A 26,450-nucleotide genomic window follows, 5' to 3' on the forward strand; every position below is an offset into this window, starting at 1 on the left:
CTGTAGACCAGATTGGCCTAGAACTTAGAAATCCACCTGCCTCTGCCTCCCAAGTGCTGGGATAAAGGGTGTGTGCTGCTACCTCCCGGCTGATGTCCCAGTATTTTAACCCCATTGCACCCCACTTTCTATTTCTAGACTGTTTTTATTTACTAGTTTAAGACAGAGAGGAGCATGTGATAATAACAGTTACTGTGTGTGGTGGCGATTCCTGGTTGTCAACTTGACTATACCTGGAATGAACTACAATCCAGAATTGGAAGGTTCACCTGTGATCTTGATCTTGAGGCACAGTGGCTATGAAAAGCTTAGGCCCAGGCAAGGTAGTACACGCCTTCAACCCCAGGAGACTAAGGCAAGGAGATCTCTGAGTTCAAGGTCAGCCTGGGACAAAGCAAGTCTCAGATCCAGGCGTGGTGGTACACACCTTTAATCTGGGCCACACCTTCTGCTGGAAACCCACATAAGGACATTGGACATAAGGACACTGGAAGAAGGAAGGCTCACTCCTTCACCTGCTTGCCCTGTGGGGCTGAGCAACTGCTAGATCCTTGGATTTCCACTCACAGCTGCTGCTGACCATTGGTGGGGAGTTGGACTACAGACTGCATGTCATCAACAAATTACCTTACTATAGCGACTACCCATAAGTTCTGTGACTCTAGAGAACCCTGACTGATACATGGTGTAACCCACCACCTGGTAGGCACCTAGCTAGTATATTTTGGTTTTGTTTGGAGTGAGTGATCTAAATATCTGAGAAATTTAAGATACAAAGGAATACCATGCTTCAGGGGCCAGAGGAGTTGGATGTAAGTGCTTTGTTTAGTGTGAGGACAACTTGTGTAGTTGAAAAGTATTGCTTTCTAACTGCCTGTCAAAAACGTTTGTTAGTTGAAAAATTTGGAAGATTGTCTTCCAAAGTGAGCATCTTCAGTTTGCCAAGTATTCAAAACAAACTGTATATTCGTGGAATTGTAGTAATTAAACAAGATCTCGGACTCTTTAAATCATTTTTTTTTCTTTTTTTCTTTTTCTTTTTTGGTTTTTCGAGACAGGGTTTCTCTGTGTAGCCCTGGCTGTCCTGGAACTCACTCTGTAAACCAGGCTGGCCTGGAACTCAGAAATCGGCCTGAGTCTGCTTCCCAAGTGCTGGGATTAAAGGCGTGTGCCACCACCACCCGGCGGTCTCTGATTCTTGAATTGCCTTTTAAGTAGGTATGTGGCATAAGGAATCTTCTATATTTTAATTAGCACAAAAGAGACAACAAACATGAAACCTAAACTGTCAATTGTGACTCTTTGTTCCGGTGAGGGTAAGGACGCAGGGTGGCCCTATCTGATCGATCACCTACGCAGCCCACGCGTAGGAGCCGCTCCCCAGGTTAATGCTGAGAGGAGGTGACATTAAGCCTGGAGGAAGACACAGGGTCGCTAATTTGGCCTCGCGCTTTCAAGCGCGCGCTCGCGCTCGCGCCCGCGATCATTGGACCCTCCTCCTCCCCCCACGAGGCGGAGCCTCCGCTTGCCGATGCCCAATCACCTGTGAACTCTGGGTGTAAGGCCCTCCGCTGGCCACGCCCCTAGGCGGTGCCGGAGGGCGGGAGGGGCGCTTTTAAGAGGTGGCGGCTGAGGGCCGGCTGGATCAGGCGCGAGGGACAGCCGGTGTGTCAAGTCCTCTGGCCGCCCTAGGCGGTGTCTGCCGTGTGCGCCGCTCGCCCGGGGCTCCAGAGTCCTCGCCTCGGCCTCCCTCCTCCGTTTGCGCGGCTGCCTAGGCTGCGCGAGCCACCCCGGACCTTGCGCCCGCGACTCTCTCGGCGCCCGACGGGGCCGCCTCGGGCCATGGTGCTGTCCCAGGAGGAGCCCGCCGCCGAGCAGGAGAGGAACGAGGCGCAGCCGCCCGGGCCCGCGCCTTCGGATGACGCTCCGCTACCGGGCCCGGGACCCTCGGATGTCTCCGACGTGGCGGCAGAGAAAGTGGAGGTGGAGCTGACGACAACGGGCAACGAGCCCCCCGTCCCCCCCGAGGGCGGCTGGGGCTGGCTGGTGATGCTGGCGGCCATGTGGTGCAACGGGTCGGTTTTTGGCATCCAGAACGCCTACGGGGTGCTCTTCGTGTCCATGCTGGAGAAATTCGGGGCCAAGGACGATGACAACATCAACTTCAAGACAGGTGGGACGTTGCGACGGTCCCGGGGGACCGGGGATGGGACATTCGTGGTGGGAAATGGGAGGCTCGGTGCGTCCTCTCGTGCTGGGAGGGTGTCAGCTGTGGGTCTGACCCGTCTCACTTGCAGCCTGCAGCTTGGGGCTTCCCTCTACCAGTTTTCGCATGGAACCCTAAGGCAGGGACCGTGCTTTTGGAAGCAAGTTGCAGAGTACCTGCCCGAGGCTTTGTACTCCTCCTTTTTCTGCAGAGTGGGCGCCAAGAATCCACAGTACTTTCCTCTTAATAGTGGGAAGTAAACTGAACGTTCCAGCACCACCAACACTGCATTACGATGTTTACAGTCTGTTTTGTGACCGCCACGGTGGCGTGGTTATCTGCCTGCCGTGCTGTAGAAGGATAGGTGTGTTTGGGTGGATGCGACGCAGCCCAGCGCTGGAGATTGGCAAAATGGAAAAGTGGATCCCAAGGTCACAGGGAGTCCCAAAGGCAGCCCATTAAAAGTGGTAGTCGGTTGTCTGTCTGCACGCTCTGCTATATTTAGACAGCATAGGAGGCAGCCACGTGGGATGGAAGAGGAAGATAAGGGGTTGGACTTTCTGTTACGTTGACTTTTTTTTTTAACCTCGTGGAGATAAAATGCAAAAGGTGCAGACTCTGCATTTTCGTCAAATGCATCTTGACTGATTATGCAAAAGTCAAGTCTAGGACCGTCTGCATAAGATTTCACCCATTATTTCATCTCATGCTGCAGGGCAGATGTCAGCTCTGTTTGGGTGAGAAAATGGAAAGTCAGGGAAAGCAAGTTTCTTAGTGAGGAACAGAATAAAGGCAGAACGCATCACCTGGCTTGGAAATTGAGTGATTCCCTATTGCTAAATCGGGCTGCCGCTGCCTTTTGGGAAACTTCATAAGATCAATAATTTCTGTGTTTCTTTCCCAGCTGTGTTTCTCTCTGCTCAGCCTGGCCTTGAACTCAAGATCCTCTGGGCTCAGTTGGGATTATAAGAACATTCTGCACCATACTGGGCAATAGTCTTTTAAAACAACAGCAGGCTCTCACACTATGTAATTCTGGTTGGCCTAGAACTCACTGTGTAGGACAGCCTTACTCAAACTCAGAGAGCTACTTGCTTCTGCTTCCCAAGTGATGGAATTAAAGTCATGTACTACCATAGCCGCCCCACCCCATCTTTACTTTCTGTTTTTAGAGTGTGTATTGCTTAGATTCTTGGTGTGCACATAAAGAAAAAAATAAGTAGGATTGTAATTACAAATTGGAAGGTTAGGGTGGTGTGGAGAAGAAAGACCCCTTTCTCGTTCACTCATTTCCTCCTTCAGTGTTAGGGATGGAACCCAAGGCTTCGGCTGCTGCTCAAGGGCTGCACCAGTTCTCCACATTTAAAGTGACTTCTCATCATGTGAATATGTTGTATTGTACTTTATGCACTCTTTCTCTAAAAAGACATTTAGGTTGCATTCCAAACTTATAAAAAATACTCCAAAACGTCTGCATTAAGTATTATTGTCCACTCTTTCCATGTGAATAATGATGTATCATATTTAATGAGGAATTTCTGTTCCTTAAGTGGCTGTTGATGTTGCTGTGTTGGACAGGTCAAAGGGTTAGGCACAGATGGTTAGTTTCAACTGAAGGAAGGTAAGTCTTGTACACTACAGCAGGACAGATATGAGGATCCAATAGCCAACAAAAATCATTTTACACAGTTCTTGATACTTCTGTGTCTAAGTACTTCACGTATCCTATTTCTATCTTTAGGCAATTCCATGAGGTAGGCTTCCTTTTCAGACACGAAAATTTGAGCTCACATGAATTTCAGCTGTGCAGAAGATTCAGTCCTGTTTGACTTAAGGAATTAGATTTTTAACTGCACTGGTTAGGTAACGCTCAGCAAATCTGACCATTCTATGTTCATACAATGCTTCTGGGGTTGAACATCTGAAAGGCTATGGACTTAGCTCAGTTGGTGGAGTGGTACTTACATACTGTGTAGTTCTGCACTCCGTAAAGCCATGGTGGCGTGTGTCTGCAGTCCCAGTACTCTGAAGGAGGGGCAGGAGCAGGAGCCCAAGGTCATATAAAGCAAGTTTCTCTTTGAAGCAAGTTTGAGGTCTCTATAGTCTATAACAGAGCCTGTCCAAAAAACTTTTTTCTTTGCAACTAGTAACAATGGCCATGAGTTCAAGGCCAGGCTGAGCAGAAATTATTGATCTTACATCTTGTCAAGAGATTTTTGAAATGTAGACACTTCCACAGAGAAATCCACTTTTTGTTTTTATGTTTTTGAGACAGTTTCTCTGTGCAGCCCTGGCTGCCCTAGAACTCACTCTGTAGAACAGGCTGGTCTTGAACTCAGAGATCTACTTGCTTCTGACTTGAGTGCTGGGAAGAGAATGCACCACCACCAACCAGCTGAGAAGTCAACTTTTAAAATGGCATGTATGCAAAATTCTGTTTAGAGTACCATGCAAGGCAGCTCTTCCTGGCGGTGCTAAAAGTAGATTTCCTAGTGGTTCTTCTCCATAAGAGTATCTGTTTCAGAATTATCATTAAAGGGCTAGATTTATTAGAAATAAAGGGCTAAATTTAAATGCTGGGGCTGGAGAGATGGCTCAGCAGTTAAGAGCACTGACTGCTCTTCCAGAGGTCCTGAGTTCAATTCCCAGCAACCACATGGTGGCTCACAACCATCTGTAATGTTTGAAGACATCTACAATGTATTCATATACATAAAGCAAATAATTAAATAAATCTTTAAAAAATAACTAAATGCTGAGATTTACTCCCACTGAAGTGTGAGTTTCACACCTGTTTGGTTCTCCCTGCCAGTTTATCTCCCTGCCCCGCCTCTTTCTTTTGAGACAGGGTCTCACTTTGAAGTCTTGGTTAGCTTAAAAGCACTGTGTAGGCCGGGCTGTCTTTGTCTCAGAGTTCTGGTATTAAAAGTATGTACCGCCATGTACCCCATGTTTACTGTTTGGAACTAGTGGCAGGAAGAAACAATGCCAGCTATTCTCGGAGTTTCGGATCTGCTGGTATATCTAACAGATGAGTATTCTAGAGAAAGAATTCTCCCCTGAGACATTTGCACTACAAAGATCCTCAATCCTGCTCTAAAAGTCTGAAATTCCAAGGGAGTTTGGTTATAAAGTCTCTGAACCGGTGGCTCTGGATGGGGAAGCTGCACCCCCAGCTGGTCAGGAAAGTCAGTAAGGCATACAGAGGACGACAGCCTCCACCGTGTGCCCATGTGCGGGTGACACAGCAATGTCAGAGGTAGTCCAGGTAGTTAGAGAGCTTGGGTTGTCCTTTTCATTTCAGTTTTACCTGTTCCCAAGCACATGCTTTTGCCTGAGTGGAAGGCAACCAGACTCTTTGGGAAAGAAAATGGGTACCACAATTAACGGCAGCATTGGCTTCTGCTAGAATCCATAAATTTGTCTTAGCTGCTGGAGCCTGGAAAGCCACGGAACTGTTTAGAGTTCTGTCTCCTCATACAGTGCCATGGTAGTCTCGGGGCTCATGCCAGGGGTTAATCTTACCTGCTGTTTTCTTCTTGGGGAAAGACAAATATTTTAATGATGTGTTTGTTTTTTTTAAAATACCTATTAAAGATAGGGTTTTAGAATTTGTATTTAGGTTAGCATTGATGCTAACCTTTTGAAGAAATTACTGTCTTTTTGAACCAAAGGTTTGACTTCTTTCAACAATTTCCCCAATAGGTTCTTTTTTAAAAAATATTTTTGTGAATGTATGTGTGTACATGTACATGTTTGTGTGTAAGAGTGTGCCCATGCCATGCTGTGTTGGTGGAGGTCAGAGGACAACGCTGGGTGCTGGTTCTCACCTTCGGCTTTTACTCAGGTTCTGGTGATCTGAGCTCAGGTGCTCAGACTTGAGCAGCAAAGGCTCTTACCGGCTGAGCTGTTTCCCTTGGTCCTGGATACGCTCTTTAATGGCCTTTCGTGAAAATGGAGGTCTGTGTTTAAGATGGAAACACCACACAATATACTTCTCTCTAGATTCTTTCAAATGCAAGTTAACATTAGGTTTTTTCTTTTCTTCTTTTCTTTTTTTTTTTGGTTTTTTGAGACAGGGTAGCCTGTCTCTGTGTAGCCCTGGCTGTCCTGGAACTCACTCTGCAGATCAGGCCAGCCTGAAACTCAGAAATCTGCCTCAGTCTGCTTCCCAAATGCTGGGATTAAAGGCATGCGCCACCACTGCCCACCTTTTTTTTTTTTTTTTTTTCACATTTTATTTTATTTTATTTTTAATCAACTGTTACAAAGGTGTGGAAAGAAAGGCTCTCTGTCCACAGGCTTTACTGTTACAGCACTTTCCCTTTAGGGTAAAAGTACATTCTGTGGACAGTTGTACCGTGCAGCAGGAGTGGGGTAGCATTCAGAGGTGGGAGCATGCTGCAGGCCCTCATTACCCTCCTTAGCCACTGAAGCTTCAGGCCAGCTTGTGTCAAACCCAGACTTTCACATTTGTCTTTAGAGTCTAGATCTTCCCTTTCAAACGTCATTGAATTATTTGGTTATAGTTGCGTGTGACACGGAAGCCTTCAGGTTGCCATCTGAAGTTAACTGGCCTGTTTTTAGTCACGGGATTAATGAAGCTTAGTCAACTGTGTTGGTCAACAAATACTAGTGAAGAAGAAGGGTACAGTAGCAAGCAGTCTAACAGCAGCAGACTGACAGGGAGTCTGACAGGGAGACTGACAGGGACTGTCTGGCCAGATCCTTCCCCATTCTTCAGTTGCAGTATTAAGGACCAAACAAGATAGGTCCAATCCTCTACAGATAACTCTTCCTTAGAACCTGTGTAGTGTGTAGTGTGGATATTAGAGGATGTTTTTTTTAAGCTTTTATGGCTGGCTTGAGGACAGGGGCTTTAATTATTATTATCTACCTGGGAACTGGAGGAAGAGAATTCAAGCTGTAACAGTTTGCCTCAGTGGAAAGTGAGTGAGAGACGGTCTGAGAGAAACTGCTTTTTAGCTCGCTTTGGGCTAGTTTTCTAAGCCCTAGAACGACAATGTAGTTTTGTGTTACACCTAAATTACTGGAGATTTAAACTGTCAAAGTCTTTGGCTCTGAAAGTCAGAGTCAATCCTGCTGCCTTTATCCTCAAGAGGTCTAGTTGACAAGGAGAGCTGCCAATAGGACGAACCGTGCCGCTGTCTTAATGAAGTAAGTAACAACTGCTTTGCTGAGATGATTACAACAGTAGAGAGACCTGGCTCGTGTTCCCATCTGTCTATGCCTGTGACAGCAGCACAGCATTCCTACTGTCGTTGGAGGCAGAGACGCTAAGAAGGCTTTCTTGTGCCAGTGACTCATCTGAACCACTGGCTAGTAAGTCAACAGGGCACAGAAGCCATTCACGGAAGTGGAAAGTAACGGAAGAGTATTGGGCTGGGCCGGATAGTGTCCACCTAGAATCCTGGTACTTGGAAGGTAGAGCCGAAGGCAAGCTCCAGGTCAGCCAGGGCTACATCACCACAGAAAAAAAAGGTCCGGTCATAGTTACTTCCTTCCCTTTCCTTCTATTTTAATTGCCAAGTCAACACAACTAAAGGTGTATCAGACTTATTTCAGAACAAGTTCGGAGAATCTTTTAGAATAAATTGTGTTCTAGAGATGAAATCCAGGGAGATGGGCGCACACACACACACACACACACATGTGTATATGTAATATGTATATGTATTATATATGCCAGGGATATATATAATAAATATATATAACGCTAGGCAAAGGCTCTACCGCTGCTTACAGAGCCAGCTCTGAGCTCTTGATATGATTTGCTGTATCTTTACTTTTATTCCTGTTCAACCCATGCTGCAGTTTCTTGAGGCCAATTCTATAGCTAGGTACTTGATTTTTTTCCTGCCTATCCAGGTGTTTCACAAACCCCGTGGCTCCAGTTACTTTCTTGGGGCCATTATCTCTAAAGTTAAGATGAGTGTTTACAATTTCTGGTCAGTTCCATTTGGGTTCAAATGCACGTCATACTCAGTTAAAGTGAATTTGCCTTTTAGCCAGCCCAGGTAGCCTTCCCCCGTCACCAGACACATCACCCACTTAAGGGCACACGTCTTTGCTGGATTTCATAGTATATACTTTGGGTTCCTTACGTCACATATACGTGTGTGATGTTTTTCCAGAGATCAGGCGGGCTCTGATTAATGACTATTCCACAGTAGATATTATGGCATTAGTGGCAGGTGGGTCCTATGGAGTAAGCAGGTCACTAGGGTATGGCCCTCACGCCTTCCTCTGTTCCTACTTCTCTGTTTCCTGGCTGCTGTGACATGAACTCTGTGGTCTACCAGACCTCACCATGGTTGATACCTCAATTCTGTGAGCCCAGATAAACCCTCCAAGTTCTTCTCAGGGGTTTGGTCACAGTGAGACAAAAACCTAAGTAACACACCTAGGTCTGAAAATTATGGCACTTCTCTGACCTGCCACTCTTGCTTGCCTGTCTGTCCTGTCCCTCCTTTCCTCTGTCCCTTTCTCTCTTCCTGATATTTTTGAGGCAGAGTTTCTGTGTAGTCCTGGCTGGCTTCACCATGCAGAGCAGGCTTGTCTCCATTGCAGAGACCCACCTGCCTCTGCCTCCCCGTCTGGCTACCTCTCCTTTCTTGTTCTTTGTGTTCTAGCTAAGCTGGAACATATCCAGGTGTGTCACGTTACCTTTGTTCCTGTCCCTTTATGTGTTCCACTCCTCTCCTCAGTGTGTTAATCTGTAGGATTCCAGCACCTTCGTTCTTTATGCCGCAACACTGGGACTTTATGAAACAGAGGTCACATTTTAAGCACTTGGGATAATTGGAGGCTATTACATTTTAGAGATTTGAGACTAAATTAAAGTGAGTTATTAATCAAGCTTAAAGTAAAGGACAGAACTCAACTTCAACCTCTTCTAAGCTAATCAGCAATCTTTGAAAGGAATTAAATTAATTATTCATTTTTTTTTTTTGAGACAAGGTCTTGCTGTGTCTGCCTCTGACTTCTTAGTGGTGGGATTACAGGCTCATACCACTGTGCTTGGAGCACAGAAGGCATTTTAAAGCCAGCCACGTTTATTTAAGTGGTACTTTGTATAGACCTTTGTCATAAAGAGCAGGCTTCCATGCGTTGTCTTATTTTAAATTTTCATTTATTTTGCAACAGGATCTTGTGGTGTTGTCTAGATGATCTCAAACTCCTGGTCAGATGGTCGTCCTAACTTGGTTCCTCTCATATCTGAACTATACACATGTGTGGCTTATTTATTTATTTTTGGGCTAGCCTTATCATGTGTCAGCTTTCGGAGGTTAGGGTTGGGCAGCATGACGGCAGTGCTCACACCTACCACGTCGCGCTTAGGGGTATCACTTTAACTGCGGACATAGTTTTGTATTCATATAAAGTAAAACACCCTGCCCTTTCCCCTCAATACGGTGTTCTATACATTCACTTGTATTTTATCTAGACCCCAATAGTGTCTCCTGCTGAAGCACCAGGAGGAAGGTCATTTCTGGAAAACAATTCCACTTCAAGTCATGGTAGCTCAATCAGAAAACTGACTTCATATTCAAATTAAACAAATCTCAACAAAAACAAACTTAAGCCCCAAACATAACTGGAAAAGGCAGCTCACCAAAGCTCCAGGCACCTGCCTCACCTGGCACCGCCCACGCAGGAACTCTGGGTGATGTTTTGTTTGGCAGACGTTCAGGATGGCCATCTCTAGTACACCTGAGCGTTCGGCAGACCTACCTACCTACCCCACATAGGAAACAGCCTGTCAGGGCCTGCGGTGTGGAGGAGAGCAGTACCCGGAGCGGTGCTGAGTGCGTTGAATGTGCACAGTTACACCACGTTTCAGCAACAGCAAAGGTAACGGACTCACTGTACGAAGAGAAGCCAGAGCTAAGAAACCGAGGTGGCGAAGTCTTTTCATTTCACCATTGCAGGGGATGTTTGTGAGCTACTGATTTGAAATACCACATCTGGACCAAAGCAGAGTTTCCATCCAACTTCTGTGTTCCATTTACTAAATACACAAATCTCACGGTCTTCAGAGCATCTGTACGCACCTTCACCGGGAGTTTACTCTTCCCCCCCCCCCCCCCCCCACCCCGCGCCCCTCGGTGCTCAGAAGAGCAGCGTAAGAACTGTGTTACTCACAGGGCAAAGCTTCGCCAGGCTTTATTTTTAGCTGGGTTGTGAAAAATAATTAGGGCTGCCATTTAGTTTTTAGTAATTACAAGGTTTTAATACTGAATATGCTTTTCGTGCATCTCTGGAGTTATGATGTATTCTTACTTTAGTCTCCTGACTCGAGAATCACTAAGTAGACTTTAAAGTTAATTAAGAGACGGGGCTGGGCCTATCCCGTAGTGTTTGCCCAGCTTGTGGGAGGTCCTGGCACTGGCTCCGCCTCCAGCACTGCAGCAGCCACAGCGAGTTACTAAAGACTGTCAAGGTCTGCCTTAGATAGTTAAGTCCAAGCAAAAGATAATTGGTTAAATTAATGTAAAAAGTCAGGGAAATGAATCAAGCCTGGTAGTTTCCACCACCAATCCCAGTACTTAGGCAGAAGCAGGCTAGCTTGAGTTTGAGGCTAGCCTGTCTGTGTCAGAAATTCAGGTTAGCCTAGTTTACATTGCAAATTCAGGGCTATATCATGAGACCCCGCCTCCTTTCCATTGCCCTCAAAAGTTCAGGAAACGTTACTGCCTCCCTCCCGTTCCCATCTACCCGGAGGCTCAGGGCAGTGTTCTGACGGGTCACATTTCAGCTAGTGCTCTCCTTCCCCAAGAGTAAATTGCTTTGACAATGTTCTGCAGCAGTTCTGAAAGCTGAAACATGTATTTCTGTTGTACACATAGATGGACTCTAAACTCCAATTCTCTTAGATTTTATAAAAATAGAAAACCAGGGGGGCTGGAGGGATGCGAAGGCTCAGAGGTTGAGAGTGCTCGTTGCTCTTGCCGAGGACCAGAGTTGCTTGCCTAGCACCCACGGGGCTGTTCACAGCCATCGCGGCTCCAGTCCCAGGGCGTCCTGTTCCCTTATCTGGCCTCTGCAGGCACCGCATGTACATGGTGCACAGACGACAGACAGACAAAACACTCGTACACTTAAAAATAAAGTTAAAAAAAAAATTAGAAACAGAAAACTGTGGCAGAAGTGTGGCTTGGGCCTCTAATTTTAGCACTCCAGAGACTGACACAGATGTGTCGCAAGTTCGAGGCCAACCTAGTTTATATAGTGAGCTTCAGGGTTGTGTAGTGAAACTTTGTCTCAAAAGAAGAAAAGAAAAAAGAAAAATAGAAAACTGCTTAATGCCGAGTTTTCTGCATAGATAAGTATTAATGCCTGGTTAAGCCATACACATGGCTTTTCTTTCCTTCCTGCCGGGGACTGAACTCACCGCTTAGACTTATCTCTCTCTACCTCTGAGCCTACCGCTGAGCCAGGTGCCCACAGCCCAGACAATGGTTTTTAATAGTAGAAAACTTTTCATTTGGAGTATTATTTCTTATTTTTATTTATTTAGTTTTTACTTTTATCTAACTTCCTGTGGGATCTCTATGGATAGCACCAGGACAGCTTCCTATTTGTCAGTGATTGGTTATTAGTGACAGTAATAGAAAATAAATACAGTAAGAGAAAAAAGAAGCTGCTTTGTAGGAATTGAATAGCCTTTAGTCATACAAGTATTATGTCTTATTTCATTTCTTTCTAGAGAATTGTTCATTATGGAATAGGTTGGAACTGGTAGTTTGATTTAGTTTTATAGTTTTGTTTTTTAAAAATAGTTTTATAGTATACTTTTTTTTTTTTTTTTGAGAAAGCATCTCTCAGTTTAGTCCTTGCTATCTTGAAACTCACTCTGTAGACCAAGCTGGCGTTGAACTCTCAGAGATCCTCCTGCCTCTGCTTCCTGAGTTCTGGGATTAAAGGCATATGCCAGCATACCTAGCCTTAGGGACCAATTTTAAATAAAATCATATTATTTGTCCACATTTTGACTTTGGTTTAAAAAATTATGTTTAATGTCACATACATAATCATTTTCTTATTTGTTTGTTTGTTTTTAACCAGTTTCATGTAGCTCAGACTGGTTTCAAACTCTGTAGCTGTAGGTCCTGGGACCTGAACCTAGGTCCTCTGCAAGAGCAATAAGCTGAGTTAGCTTTCCAGCACCAGCCATCCTTAGAAACTTTGAGTTTAGGATTTCAAAATTGTAGATGGTAAATTATAGATTTAGTTCCTTTGTGACTCTCTCTCTCTCTCTCTCTCTCTCTCTCTCTTTCTTTTGTGTACGATCCCTTATTTTGGTGCTGGAATCATAGTGGAGTCATAGAAGGTGAAGCTGGTAAGAAGAATGATGTAGCAGGAGAGCACAAGACTAGAATGCTAACACAAGAAGTCTGAATATTGATAAGCAGGCCTAGAGAGAAACTGGGGGCTTTGAAAGATAGTAGAAGGGTAGTGAGACAGCTCAGCAAGTCAAGGCGCCTGTCACCCAAACGGACAACCCGAGTTACTGTAAGCCCTCACGCACACCATGCACACACACACACAGAAAGATGAACTTTTAAAAAGAAGGTTTGGGTTTCAGAAGGAGGAAATGGGCAGGGCATTAAGTTCAGAAAATCCATGCCTGAAAGAAAACTGGCTGATGTTTTAGGGAAGTAACTGAAAAGAGAAAGACTAGTTAGGAGGCATTCTAGAACAGACTGAGGGAAGTGTGGGGGATGAGTGTGGAACACGAGGAAGCCTAGGGAAGCACAGGGCTATGGAGACGATGCACTGGCAAGGAGTGCTGGCTGTCCAAGCCTGATGACCTGAGCACTGCGTGAATGTGTGCTCCCAGCACTTGTATAAGATGCATAGATACAGGAGAATTGCCTAGAAGCTAGTGGGTCAGCTAGTCAGGAGGAAGCAGCATGGCAGGAACAAGAGGGACCATGCTGCAACAGGCAGGAGGAGAGAATGAACCTCAGAAAACCATCCTCTGACCTCTGCATGTGTGCTCTGGAATATGCATACCTGCACACACACACACTCACACACATTCACTCATTCACACACACTCATACACACACATCATACTCATTCATGCATACACTCACATATACACACTAATATTCATTCACACACACAGTTAAAGTTTTAATTCATTGTGTACATGTAGGGAATAACCAAAGAATAAAAATATTATACAAAAACTCAAACACTTAACTTATCTAGAATGTTGTGCCAGGGATGTAGCTTTCTGGTAGAATACTTGCTATTATGTGTGAGGCCCTGGTATTCAATTTCTGGTACATAAACAAAAAAAGCACTTACTACCTACTCTAAACCAACTCAAACCTAAAGCCAAACCAGACTGGGAGTTTAGGCTGTGGTTTGGTGGTCTCTATATCTTTTCAACAGACTATGGCCACTGTCCAGCACTATAAAATCTAATATTTCTGTGCATGTAGCTTTTTTAGAGATTGTATTTTTAACTATGTGTGTGCCTGTGGGTACAGGTCATGTTGGAGGTCAAAGGCATAGTATGCTCTTAGCAGCTGTGAGCCACCCTGCGTGGGTGCTGGGGACAGTAGTGGTTGCTGTTAGCAAGTGAACCATCTCTCTAGCCCTAGATGTATATGACATTAAAGCATTTAGTCAGCCATAGTAGTGTACATCTATAATCCCAGGACTTGGGAAGCAGAGGCAGTTTGATCTCTGTGAGTTCAAAGCCAGCCTGATCTATATAGTGAGTTCAGGCTATATAGTGAGACCCTGTTTCAATTTTTTTTTTTTTTTTTTTGGAGAAATGTGTCTGAGTAATTTTTGAAGAGAGTCCCACAACTTTATTCAGTACTGGGATTCCTAGATTATGTCAGCCATTGGCAGGACCAAGGGCACTAGGGGCCTGAGGAGGAGGAGTTGCCAGGGAAAGGCTGGCTTGAATTGTTTTGTTTTGTTTGTTTGTTGGGACAGTTTTTCTGTGTAACAGCCCTGGCTGTCCTAGAACTTGTTTTGTAGACCAGGCTAGACTTCAACTCCCAGAGATCTGCCTGTCTCTGCCTCTTTTTTGTGCCACCAACTCTACATGAGTTTTTGTCATGTAGAACACTGTTAAATAGCAGAGGCACTCAAGGAGGTGATGCCATAGATAACCTTAAATGAGGCTGGGCTGAGACAGGAGAATTGTAAGCAAGGGGATCAGAAATTTGTAGTGTCTCAGAACTGCAACAGAAACCTAAGATGGCTGGAAATGCAGCTTTCAAGCTGGGGGGAGGGGGGTGTCAAGCTGAGGCCAGCAGGAGAGCTTTGGGAAGAGTGTGTGTCTTCCACAGAGCATAGCACAACAGGGATCAGGAACTCTGTCTTAGGCAGCCACGGGATTGCCCCTGTCTATAAAAACAAAAACAAAACAAAAGAATCAAACACCCTCCCCAAACAAGCCAAAAACCCAAACACAATTTGTCTCTGCAGATGCAGACACTGAAATCTGAGCAGCAAAAGGTATCTCTTGTGGCACGCATCGGCTGAGAATGGAGCAGCTCCAGCTGAGATAATAAGTGGTGACTTGGCCACATACAAGTAAAGTTTTACTTGGTTTCCTGTCAGACACTGAGCATGGGGGGGGGTGGGGGGCAGACTCAGAGCCCCTGGAGTTGCTGGAAGATGTATCCACCACTCGTGTTACTGAGCACGTCGGCCTGGTGACAACGTGTGCTGACTCGTGCTGTGTTGTAATCTCTTCGACGTGGGTCCTGAGTTGCTCTCTTGTGACCAACGTTGAAATGGAAAGTGTTGGAGTAGTGACCCTGGAGGAAGAACCGGTCAGAGCAGGGGTGGATGGCAGGGAATCAGAAGCTGTGCAACCATAGGATTTGCTTTTTTTTTTTTAAATTAATTCTTTTTGTGTATATGTGTGTGTGTCACATGCTACCTTGTGCATGTGGAGGTCAGAGGACAACCTGCGGGGGTTGGTTCTCTCCTTCCACCATGGGGATTCCAGGGACCAAACTCAGGTCATCAGGTTTGGCTATTACCCATAAACCATCTCCCCATTTGCCCCTGTCTCCATTTTCTAAGTGATGATGCCCCTTTTCCTTCTGTAACTGCTTGATCTTTTAACATCTTTTTCCATCAGTTACAAAGTCTGTCTGAAGGCAAATATTGGCTTATGCCAGCATTTTTATGTTCCTCAGCTGTAACACATGCTGGGAGGAACTAAGATGTGGTTTGCTGACTAGCAAGTACAAAGGCTGATGCTTAGGACAGTGAGGAATGGGGAAGGACAGTTGAGACAGTTTTCCTCTGAAGAGTTTGAGAAACAGAAGGGCTGTGGGCTTCTTATTTCACAAAGAGATAGCTGAGTCCAGGGGTTAATTGAGTGAGGCTAGGTCTCTAGTGTCAATCCTTATGCGAATGCTGTCAGAATCAGTTTGTTATGTGGTGGAATTAAAAATTTTTTTACATCTTTGTTTGGGAAACAAATACTGAGCCATTTAAAACACAGACTAGCTTTGCAAAAAAAAAAAAAAGGTAAAAAGTAATCAAAAAGTAATCTTTAATTAAATTAATCTGTCCTTTTCCTCTTAATCCATCATGATGGCTTTGTGTGTATGGTGGCAACGGATGGATACTGCAAAAAAACACGTCAAAGCAGTGTAATCCTCATTATTCACGGTCACTTAGGAGGGTAAACTAACCATTGGACACTAATCTTGGGATGCTTACTCCACTGACCTGGAAATATCCTTAATTTTTTTGGAAAGCAAGTCAGTGAGTTATAGCTGTCCAACTCGGTCAGCTTTCTTACACCTAACAGTAAGTGACGGAAGCCTTTCCCTTCCTGCCGCACGGCACGGCACGGCATGGCGTCCCTTACTCTAGAAGCTGTGGGGTGAACACTAGAAGTGCAGTCATACCCACCCGAGTTCAGAGACTTTACCTCCAGTGTCGGTGGAACAGAGCTGCCTTCAAGGTGCAGGCTGCAAACCACACATCTTGTTTTGTTTTGTTTCAGAAATAGCATCTCCTTCTATGGCTTTTACTGACCTGGAACTCAGTTTTGTTTAATTGATTTAAAAAAAAAAAACAGTATTACTGTCTTATGAAATTTAAAATATTGATAAATACAAAAAAAAAAAAACCCAAAAACATGTCCACTCAGAGACTTAAAGACGAATATGTTTGTAGCAGCACTATTCATGAGAGGCAAAAACTAGAAACAATTAAATGTTCAACATGTGTAGGCAACATACACAGGCATACAATGTAAAGCACTCGGCAGTAAATAATAAACAAGACTTCCTGATACCTGCAGATCTCAGAAGAACCTCAAAAGCGTGTAGAGGAAAAAATCAAACACAAGAAAACAACTGGATGCTACACATACACCTATGGAAACCAGGAAAGGTAGACTGTACTGACAGAAAGCATGTTAGTGGTTTCTACAACCAGAGTGCAAGGAAAGAAGACTGCAGAGGGGGACAGGGAACATTCTAGAAAAATAGGGATGCTCTATGACTAGGGTGCAAATTACACCTGTCAGAACTCCAATCCCACACTTAAAACCAGCACCTCTTCTAACATCATTTATCCCTCAATAACGCTGACCTTTAAAACTTAAAACTTCAAAAGTGATTCCTAGTTAAGATTTTTTATCTACATTTCTTTTAAAATCTTAATTTACATTTTTGTTGTAAGGTGAATTAGTTTCATAAATAGTATTAGATTTCTCACATACAAAGAACTTACTAGTATCAGAACACAATAACTAAATCCTGGGGAATGTTTTTAAGATTTATTTTTAATTTAGCATGTGAGTATCTGCCTGTATGTGGGCAGGTGCATGTGTGAATGCAGGTAGGCACTCTTAAAGTCCAGGAAAGGGTGTTTGGTCCTTTGGAGATAGAGTTATAGGCTGCAGTGAGCCTCCAGATACAGGTGCTGAGAACCAAGCTGTCGCCCTCAGTATGAACAGTACATGCACTATTGCCGAACCGTCTCCACAGCCCCCTAGACCCCGTCTTGTAACCAAGAATCCTTGTCAAAGCACACATGGGCAGATGAATTATTATCAAAATGGTATTTTGATTGTGACCCATAAGCAGTGTGTCTGTGCTTCTACTTGTATGGTAGCTTCATTTAGTCTCAAATACAAAGATTGTTAAGGGGCTGGAGAGAGGGCCACAGTTAAGAACACTTGCTGTTGCAGAGGCCCAGGGTTTGGTCCCCAGCACCGTATGATGGCTAACAACCCTCTGTAACTCCAGTTCCTGGTGCTCTGACTTCCTCCTCTGAGCTTTGTGGGCACCAAGCACAGGAGTGGTACACAGACAGACATACAGGAGTGGTACGCAGACAGACACACAGGCAGAGCACTCATACATAAAATAAAATCAACACATCTATTTTTAAAGCGGCATTAACAAGAGAGACTTCTAGAAACGTTCTGTATGGGGCCCTCACTGCGCAGCCTCACTGCAGCACCTTGGCTGGTCAAAGATGAACCCTGGGAAGACTTTAATAGTTTTGTGGGATTGGGTGTAGTGATGCTACCACTCAAGAGTTATTAACTGTGGGTAGTGTTTTAAATCTATGATCTAGCTAGCCACATTTTTTTTTTCTTGGTCCAGTTAACTGTAAGGCATGAATTCCTCCTTGTGAGGTGTGATTTAAATGAAATCATAAAGTGTTAGTTACTCCCATCACATTCCTGTCTCTATTACACCTGCGGACATGTCTCATCAGGCCAGTCAATATTTAGCTTGCAGTGTTCACTGTTGAGTAAGACTCTTCATGACTGTCCCCCCCTGGAAGCATGCATAGAACTTTTCAGCACTGTGAGAGATAGCAGCTAAGTTCTGACTCCAGTTTTAGGGATGCTGTAATATGAAAGTATGCATCTTTAAATGGAGGTCAGTATATTATTGGTACATTGGAATAAAAGCATAGAATCATGCATAAAAATGGTATTATAGCCAATCCAGAATGTGGTTAGCTTGATAAGGGAAGAAGAGGGAACCATGAGCAGGGTCACTAAAGGACTCTGACTGGATTTTGTAAAGAATTGAAAGCAAATATGGCCAAGTTAAGATTTGACAGTCATTTGGTGAATGCTTATATATTTTATAATAAAAAGCATATTTTAAAAGGAATATAAAAAGTGAGGCATGGCGGTACAAGCATGTAATCATTGTAACAAACCTATATATAGTGGATTTCCCTCACTTTTTTTGTGGAAAGGTGGCAGAATGCTTGTATATGTTTGCTTATAAACTAAAAGAAGTACCATGTATTGTCTTTGCAAGGCTAACAAGGGGAGAATTTGATTTTAAATACATTTCTTCCTATTAGTAAACAGTAAAAAATATTTGTTTTTTTTTCTTTGAAGTTATTTTTTTTTTTTTGGCTATTCCTTTATTCTCTCTCTCTTAGACATGTGTTGTCTAGGAGGCTCAGGTTATAGAGTACCTTGTTGAAGTGTATTTACAAGGTAAATACACAGTATAATACAAGGTAAATACAACGCAGTATCATGTCTGGAGATCAATAATGAAGCACTTATATATTTATTTTCAAACCAGAGCCTTGAGCATCCTACGTAAGTTCTGTTAAGTGCTCTACCACGGAGTTTCACTCCCCACCCCAAGAGACAGCTTTAAACAGTTAAGAAGTGAGCGCACTCTGCAGCCTCCTTCCCCAACCTTTACATATGTCCTCAAAACAGGAATTATGGGACTGAAATGTGGTATTTGTTCAGTAGTCCCTTAAGGACCTTTACTTTTTACCCACATGGAACAGGAATCTTTTGTACAGCCTCATACATAGCTCTAGCTTTCATACTTAGGTATTTAATAAATGTGGTTTATTTATTACTGTCATTATATCTTATGTGTATGGGTGCACCAAGTGAGTGCAGTGCTTGTAGAGACCAGAAGAGGACATTTGGCATGAGAGGTGCAGCACCCACATGGCAGAAGAGGTACAGCTGCCATGTGGGTGCTGAACACTGAACCCAGGTCCTCTGGAGGAGCAGCAAGTTCTCTTAACAGTGGAGTCACCTCTCCAGCCTCTTTGTTATTGTTTTAAAGATAGGTCTTACTCTATAGCTTAGGCTGGCCTAGAACTTGTGAAGCTCAGGTGAGCCTCGGCACATGTCAGTATCCCTACCTCAGCCTCCCAAGTGCTGAGTATAGAAATGAGCTACCACACCTGGCTTGATAGTACTTATTGTTAATTAAAATGCTTGGCAAGCTCTATTTATTATATCAACTGTTGTCACATCATTAGGCCTGGAATGTTGCTTCCTGGTGCCTTGCCTAATGAAATGTAAGAGAAAATGCAAACTGTTAAAGATGCTCACTGCTCTATCACTCTAAAAAGGCAAACACTTTCCATGCCTTCAAAAGCAGGGCTGCCTGAGCCAATGCAGACCACTTTACATACTGGGGTGTAACTGTAAATGATGATAGTTGCTATGTAGCGCCATGGCAACCCCAGATGGTGAACGACCAGGCTGTGTCACGTGACGACAGTTCTGAAAATGTGCATATAGAATATGGAAACAATTAAAGTAGAATATTGAGAAGAAGGATTTCCCCTCTCATTATTTGTAAAAAAAAATTATATATATATAATTTTAGTATAACTATAACTATATAGTTAGGTTTTTTTGGGGGGGAGCCAGCCCTTTTAAAAGTAAATTAGAATTTGTCCTTTTGAAAATGGCAGTTTGTAGAGAAGAGGGTACTGGAAAGCTAATAGTGACCCCTTTGAAGTTAAAATGAAAGCATGTTAAAGCCAGAATTGCTTTATTTAGTAATACACACACTGACTATTTAATTTTTGTCCTTTAGAAGGGAGTTGGCCTCACAGAATTGCTGGGAAGTTAGAATATTGAAGAGGATTGGTAAAAAAAAGTGGGAGGATCAAAGCCAATGTGATCGGCTTATTCTTCTGCATTACCAAATAAACCAAGCTTTTGAACTGTGTCTACTTTAGTCAATATTTGGGTATTTGCTTTGAAGCTATTTGTTTGCGATAATGCCATTAACATCCTGAACGGAGCCAAAGTCTGACCCTGAGATGGTAGAATCTTAACTAATCTTGTCATTTTTATAGAAATTGAACCCTCTGAGGACATGACGTACCATTTCTCGAAACTTCTTGTTTTGCTTTTGGGCTCAGTGCTGATTTATGAGTATCAAAAAACCTAAACATTCCACACTTGGTGTTGTCACCATCTCATCAGAGCCAGGTGGGAGCTGACGAGTTGATAAAGATTCAGAGAAGACAACACCCTGGAAGAATTGCAGCCCTTTGCTGCCTTACTGAGCAACCCAGCCTTCTGTTCTGGGGCTCCTGAATGACTGTGTCTTAGACTCCACATCTCATTCCTTCTGCTGCACTGCAAGGGGGGAAGGAAGGAAAGGCGCGAACAGCCACTGGCTTTCACCTCAGGGCCACTGTTCTTGGGTGCCATTACAAAGTTAAGTCAACAGAGACTACCACCCCAATCAAAAATAAGTACAAGGCATGTGCAAGCAGCTCCCCAAATATAACACATGAGATTATGTGTAATAGAATTAACTATACATGAGAAAATAAAAATAAAGGTCGATTATAAAGGTAAGACATTTGCCGTGGGTTTTATTTTTCAGACATGGCCTTGTACGGCCCTTTTTTTTGATGGTCCACTCTAGTGTTAGTAAGTGTAACAGGAAGAAGAGCTACAAAGTATAGCTTTCTGGCTCTGCTGTCAGTCCAGTATGCCCTTTGTGGGGACAGAATGACATGGTTCCTGCTCCTGGGACAGGGCCAGTGGAAGTATTCCTCCCTGATGGCTGTCATGGGCATAAAGCTTGTTTGTATAATTATGTATATATTCTATGTTCCTCCTTCAAGGATGTTTTCCCTGTTAACATTAATGTCTCCATTATAATCAGAAATGGGAGGAGTCCAAGAGTAGAAGGTGTGGCTAAGACCTTTAGGACAGCCCTTAAGGCTGTGGAGAAGAACTCTAAAAATGGGGAGGGAAAAAGGGAGGGACAGGATCAGGTATTGGAAGGGACAGGAGAAAATTACAGAGGGTCAGGAAATTGAATAGAAATATGTAGCAGCAAGGGGTAGGGAACTGAGGGTATCCACTAGAAAGTCCCAGACACTAGGGGTGTGAGAGGCTCCCAGTACCCAGTGGGGGTGACTTTAGCTGAAATACCCAACAGTGGGGAGATAGAGTGTGTAGACCACCTACAGTAGATAAGCATGGCCTCCAGTTGAGGGATGGGGTCATACACTCACCTCAAAAATTTTTAACCCAGAATTGTTCCTGTCCAAAAGAAAGACAGAGGCAAAAATAATGGAGCAGAGACTGAAGGAAAGGCCACCCAGAGACTGCCCCACCTAGGGATCTGTTCATCTGCGGACACCAAACCCTGACACTACTACTGATGCCAAGAAGCACTTGTTAACAGGAGCCTGGTATGGCTGTTCCCTGAGAGGTTTTACCAGCACCTGACCAATACAGATGCGGATACAGCCAACCATCAGGGACCCCAATGGAAGAGCTAGGAGAAGAATTAAAGTAGCTGAAGGGGATTGCAACCCCATAGGAAGAACAACATCATCTAACTGGACCACCCAGAGCTCCCAGAGACTAAACCACCAACCAGAGTATACATGGAGGGATCCGTGGCTCCAGATACATATGTAGCAGAGAATGGATGGCCTTGGCTGGCTTGATCCTGTGGAGGCTTGATGCCTTATTGTAGGGGGATGCTAGAGTGGTGAGGCAGGAGTGGGTGAGTGGGTGGAGGAGCACCCTCAGAGAGGCAAAGGGGAGGAGGGATGGGATGGAAGATTTATGGAGGGGAAATTGGGAAGGGAGGTATCATCTGAAATGTAAACAAATAAAATGATTAATTAAAAAAACCTCTAAAAACATGAATCTGGAAATACATAATTTCTCAACTATACAAAAATTAAGGATGCAATATGAATTATATGAGGGGCTTCACAAATCTAAAGGAATAGAGGCAACTGCATTAACGAGCCACTTTGTCAGAAAAATGCAAAATCAGGCAGATACAAAGTCAGGCAGATTCCTGAGTCCAGGTCAGGCTGGGACACAGCGAGTCCAGGCCCAGGTGTGGTAGAGATAGTAATTTCAGGGCAGGGTCCCACCCAGCCAGCTTATCTTCTGTGCTTAACAGAGGCAGGCAGATCTCTGAATTCTTTTACTAAAGGGAATGTGTGCTTGTCGACTACTAAGAATTAAGGGTCTGGGGTCACTGGATGCTGACTCACAGGACAATCAAAAGGGAACCTGGAGTACATTTCTGGATTGATATGCAAAATAAAAGACTGATTTTATGATCTGCAGGAGAGGAGCTCTCCAGAGAATATTTTAGAACAGCAAGCTGCTTGGAGAGCTGGTCCTTGGCACTCTGCAGCTGCAGAAGTCTCTTGTTATCCACACACTCTATTTTAGAGCAGCACTTACAAGGATGATCTATGTAGCATGTGGGTGGTGTGCAGCGTGGATCTCAGCAGCTAGGCTTTATTCTCCTGTCCCAGAAGAGCTGACACTCACCTCTGACAGGGAAACTGTCCTGGTGCCTGTTCAAAAGGCGCTGCAGGGGCTGGAGAGATGGTTAAGTTCAGAGTACTTGTTGCTCTTGGAGAGGACCCAGGTTGGATTCCCAGGACCCTTATGGTAGCTCACAATCATCTGTGACCCCAGTTTTGGAGACACAGCAGGCGTACATGTGGGCTATTGCCTTCCCTCCTTTCTTATCTTTCTTTCTCTTTCTTTCTTTCTTTCTTTCTTTCTTTCTTTCTTTCTTTCTTTCTTTCTTTCACTTTTTTCTTTCAAAAGAAGGTTCTTCAGGGTGCTGGGAAGATAAACCCAGCAGTAAAGATAAGCAGGACAGAAAGTGTACGTGTCACTGGAGGGTGCCATGCTGATGACCAAGAAGGGACTTTGACGTGAAGTGTTGTTCTGTTCAATGACGCCAAGGGTGAGGAAACTGAGTGAGTGGGTTATGTGTCCCTGGCAGCTGCTGTAGTTTGGATCTAAAGGTCCATGATTAAGGCTTGCTTACTAGGGAGGCACTCTTAGAAGGTGACAGGATGTGGTAAGATCTTCAGATCACTGGCGATATGCCAGAGATGGGTATTGTGGGACGCTGATCTTATCATCTCCCTCTTACTTGGTTCCTGGCCATCATGGAAGATGTTTTGCTTTACCTGGCACTCCTGCCAGGACACGCCACCTCATCCTTACGCTGCCTCATCCTGCCAGCTTCTGTCCTTCCCCAAGTCTGCCTTCTGATTTCATGTCATACTCCAGCATGTAAGCATGTTCACACCCATCCACACATCACATGCGTGTGCACATACACACACACAAACATGTGCACATGTGCATACATGCATGTATAATACACATGTGGGCACGTATGCATATATGCATGTGCACATGCACACACAAAATATGTCTATATACAATATGTATAAATAGTTTCATGTATCTCTATAAAATTTGGTATTTGCACATGGGAAAAAATGTTAAATTTGCCTTTCTGCATCTGCTTGTTTTGCTTAATATCATGATCTTCTTCAAACATCCTTTCTTCAAACAACAAGCATACTTTTGTTCTTCTATTGTGTTTATATATCACATATTCCTTATTAATTTGTTTGTTGCTTGACGTGTAGGTGGATTCCATCACTTGTCTGTCATAAACAACACTGCAGTAAATGTGGATGTGCAAGGATCTCTGTGGAAAGTTGCTGTAGCGTCCTTTGGGTATATACCCAGAAATACCACAGCTGGCTTGTGTGGCACAGAAGCTTCAAAGTAACTTTCACAGTGGCTGGACCAGTGCACACCCAGTTCTGTATAAGCCTCTGCACCCACATCCTCACCAGCATCTGTTGTTCTCTTTCCTTTTGATGGTTTGTTTTCTTAATGAGTGTCATTCTGACTGGGGCAAGATGGAATTTCAGTGCAGCTTAAACCTGTGTTTCTGCAGTGGCCAAGGATGTTAGACATTCCTTCATATGTATATTGGCCGTTTCTACTTCACCTTTTGAGAGCTGGCTGTGTTTATTCATAAGTTCATTTCCTGACTGGGTTGTTGGGCTTTGGTATTTAGTCTTTTGAGTTGTTTACTATGTTCTAGATGTTAATCTCTTGTCAGATGCATAGGTGGCGGTGATTCTCTCCCATCCTGTAGACTGTGTCTGTGACTGCTTCCTGTAGACTGTCTCTGTGACTGACTGCTTCCTGTAGACTGTCTCTGTGACTGACTGCTTCCTGTAGACTGTCTCTGTGACTGCTTCCTGTAGACTGTCTCTGTGACTGACTGCTTCCTGTAGACTGTCTCTGTGACTGACCGCTTCCTGTAGACTGTCTCTGTGACTGACCGCTTCCTGTAGACTGTCTCTGTGACTGCTTCCTGTAGACTGTCTGTGACTGACCGCTTCCTGTAGACTGTCTCTGTGACCGCTTCCTGTAGACTGTCTCTGTGACCACTTCCTGTAGACTGTCTCTGTGACTGCTTCCTGTAGACTGTCTCTGTGACTGACTGCTTCCTGTAGATTGTCTCTGTGACTGCTTCCTGTAGACTGTCTCTGTGACTGCTTCCTGTAGACTGTCTCTGTGACTGCTTCCTGTAGACTGTGTCTGTGACCGCTTCCTGTAGACTGTGTCTGTAACCACTTCCTGTAGACTGTGTCTGTGACCGCTTCCTGTAGACTGTCTCTGTGACTGCTTCCTGTAGACTGTGTCTGTGACTGCTTCCTGTAGACTGTCTCTGTGATCGCTCCTTTGGCCTTGCAGCAGTTCTTAGCTTGATTCCAGCCCTCTTGTCAGTGTGGCACTGTTTCCTGAGCTCCAGAGCTTTTCCACAAATCCCTTCCCTAGGTTTATTTCTTGGAGGGTTTTTCATATGCTTTCCAAGAACAGTTTCAGTTTCAGGGCTAGCTGGATGCAGCAGCGCATGCCTTTAATCTAGTTCTTGGAAAAATGTGGGGTCCCATCTTTTCGTCTTCCTTGCTTACTTGATGCTCTGGTGGATCCGCCTTTTCCTCTGCTACATCCAATAAGCAGTGCTTGCTTAATGCTATGTTGCTGCCGACATCTTAAAAAAACTTTTTTTAGTTTTTCTTTTTTAAATGTCTGAGTGTCTTGCCTGCATGTATGTCTGTGTATCATGTGTGTGCCAGAGTCTGAGGAGGCTAGAGGATGTTAGATCTCATAGGACCGGTGTTACAGTTATGAACCACTTCGTGGGCAGTGGGAATCAAACCTGTGTCCTGGAAGAGCAGCCAGTGCTCTTTAACCACAGAGGCATCATCTCTCTGGCTCCTTGAAATTCTTAATCTTCACATATTTGTTTGGTGTGTGTGTGTGTCTGTGTGTCTGTGTGTCTGTGTGTCTGTGTCTGTGTCTCTGTCTGTCTGACTGTCTGTCTGCCTGTGTATCTTGGGCAGGGTGTATCAGTGACTGGGGAGTGGAATACCAGTTTCAGGAGTGGACTTTTTTCTTCTATCATGGGTCTTGGGAATTGAACTCTGGTCATCAGGCTTAGTGGCAGGCACTTTCAGCCACTGAAACTTCTTGCTTGCCCCAACATCTTGACTATTTTTGTTTGTTTGAGATGGGGCCTGGTTTGGAACTCACTATGCAGACCAGGCTGGCCTCCATCCCAGAGGTCTACTTGCCTTTGCTTCCCGAGAGTTAGGGTTAAAGGCATGCACCACTGTGCCTGACAAAATTCTTTATATTAGATCTTGGCTCATAATAAAGCCCAGTGGGACAGAGAAGCCTGGGCTGGTGGATTTGTACCTCAGTTCACATACCACTTGCTCTTCCACCTTAGGAAGGACCCCTCATGTTGGCTTCCTGACACCCAGGTCCTGACTGGCTGCTGCTGCTTGGCTTCCACTTCATGTCTGCTAGAGTCTCCCGCATGGAGTCATGAGTCAGGAGATGAGTGATGAGAGAGGAGGAGGAAGTTGGTGTTCTGTAGATACCTTCCACTGTGGCCTGGGCGTCAGGATAATGGAATCTCTTGGTCTTTGGGAGTGTAAGTGGTCGTCTCCACCACTGGCAGTATGTGTGTGCATTTGGTGGGCAGCTGACTACAGGGTCTGAGGCACTGAACTCACACCAGTTCGGGGACTTAATATGTCTGAACATGGAGGTTTACAGCTCCCTGTGTACTTGCTTGCC

At 44.4% G+C, this 26,450-nt stretch overlaps 1 protein-coding gene across 1 annotated transcript in view; it reads left to right on the plus strand.

Moving 5' to 3' along the window:
* Positions 1 to 1,606: 1,606 nt before the first annotated feature.
* The window catches only part of Slc16a10 (solute carrier family 16 member 10), a 99,041-nt gene continuing 74,197 nt past the window's right edge, over positions 1,607 to 26,450 (plus strand). The window contains exon 1 of the mRNA XM_034524968.2: positions 1,607 to 2,173. Within this exon, the coding sequence (XP_034380859.1) occupies positions 1,843 to 2,173 (331 nt within the window). The 5' untranslated portion in view covers positions 1,607 to 1,842. The remainder of the gene's footprint in view (positions 2,174 to 26,450) is intronic.

The sequence above is a fragment of the Arvicanthis niloticus genome, chromosome 20 (assembly GCF_011762505.2).
Source record: "Arvicanthis niloticus isolate mArvNil1 chromosome 20, mArvNil1.pat.X, whole genome shotgun sequence".
In the NCBI taxonomy this organism is placed as follows: domain Eukaryota; kingdom Metazoa; phylum Chordata; class Mammalia; order Rodentia; family Muridae; genus Arvicanthis; species Arvicanthis niloticus.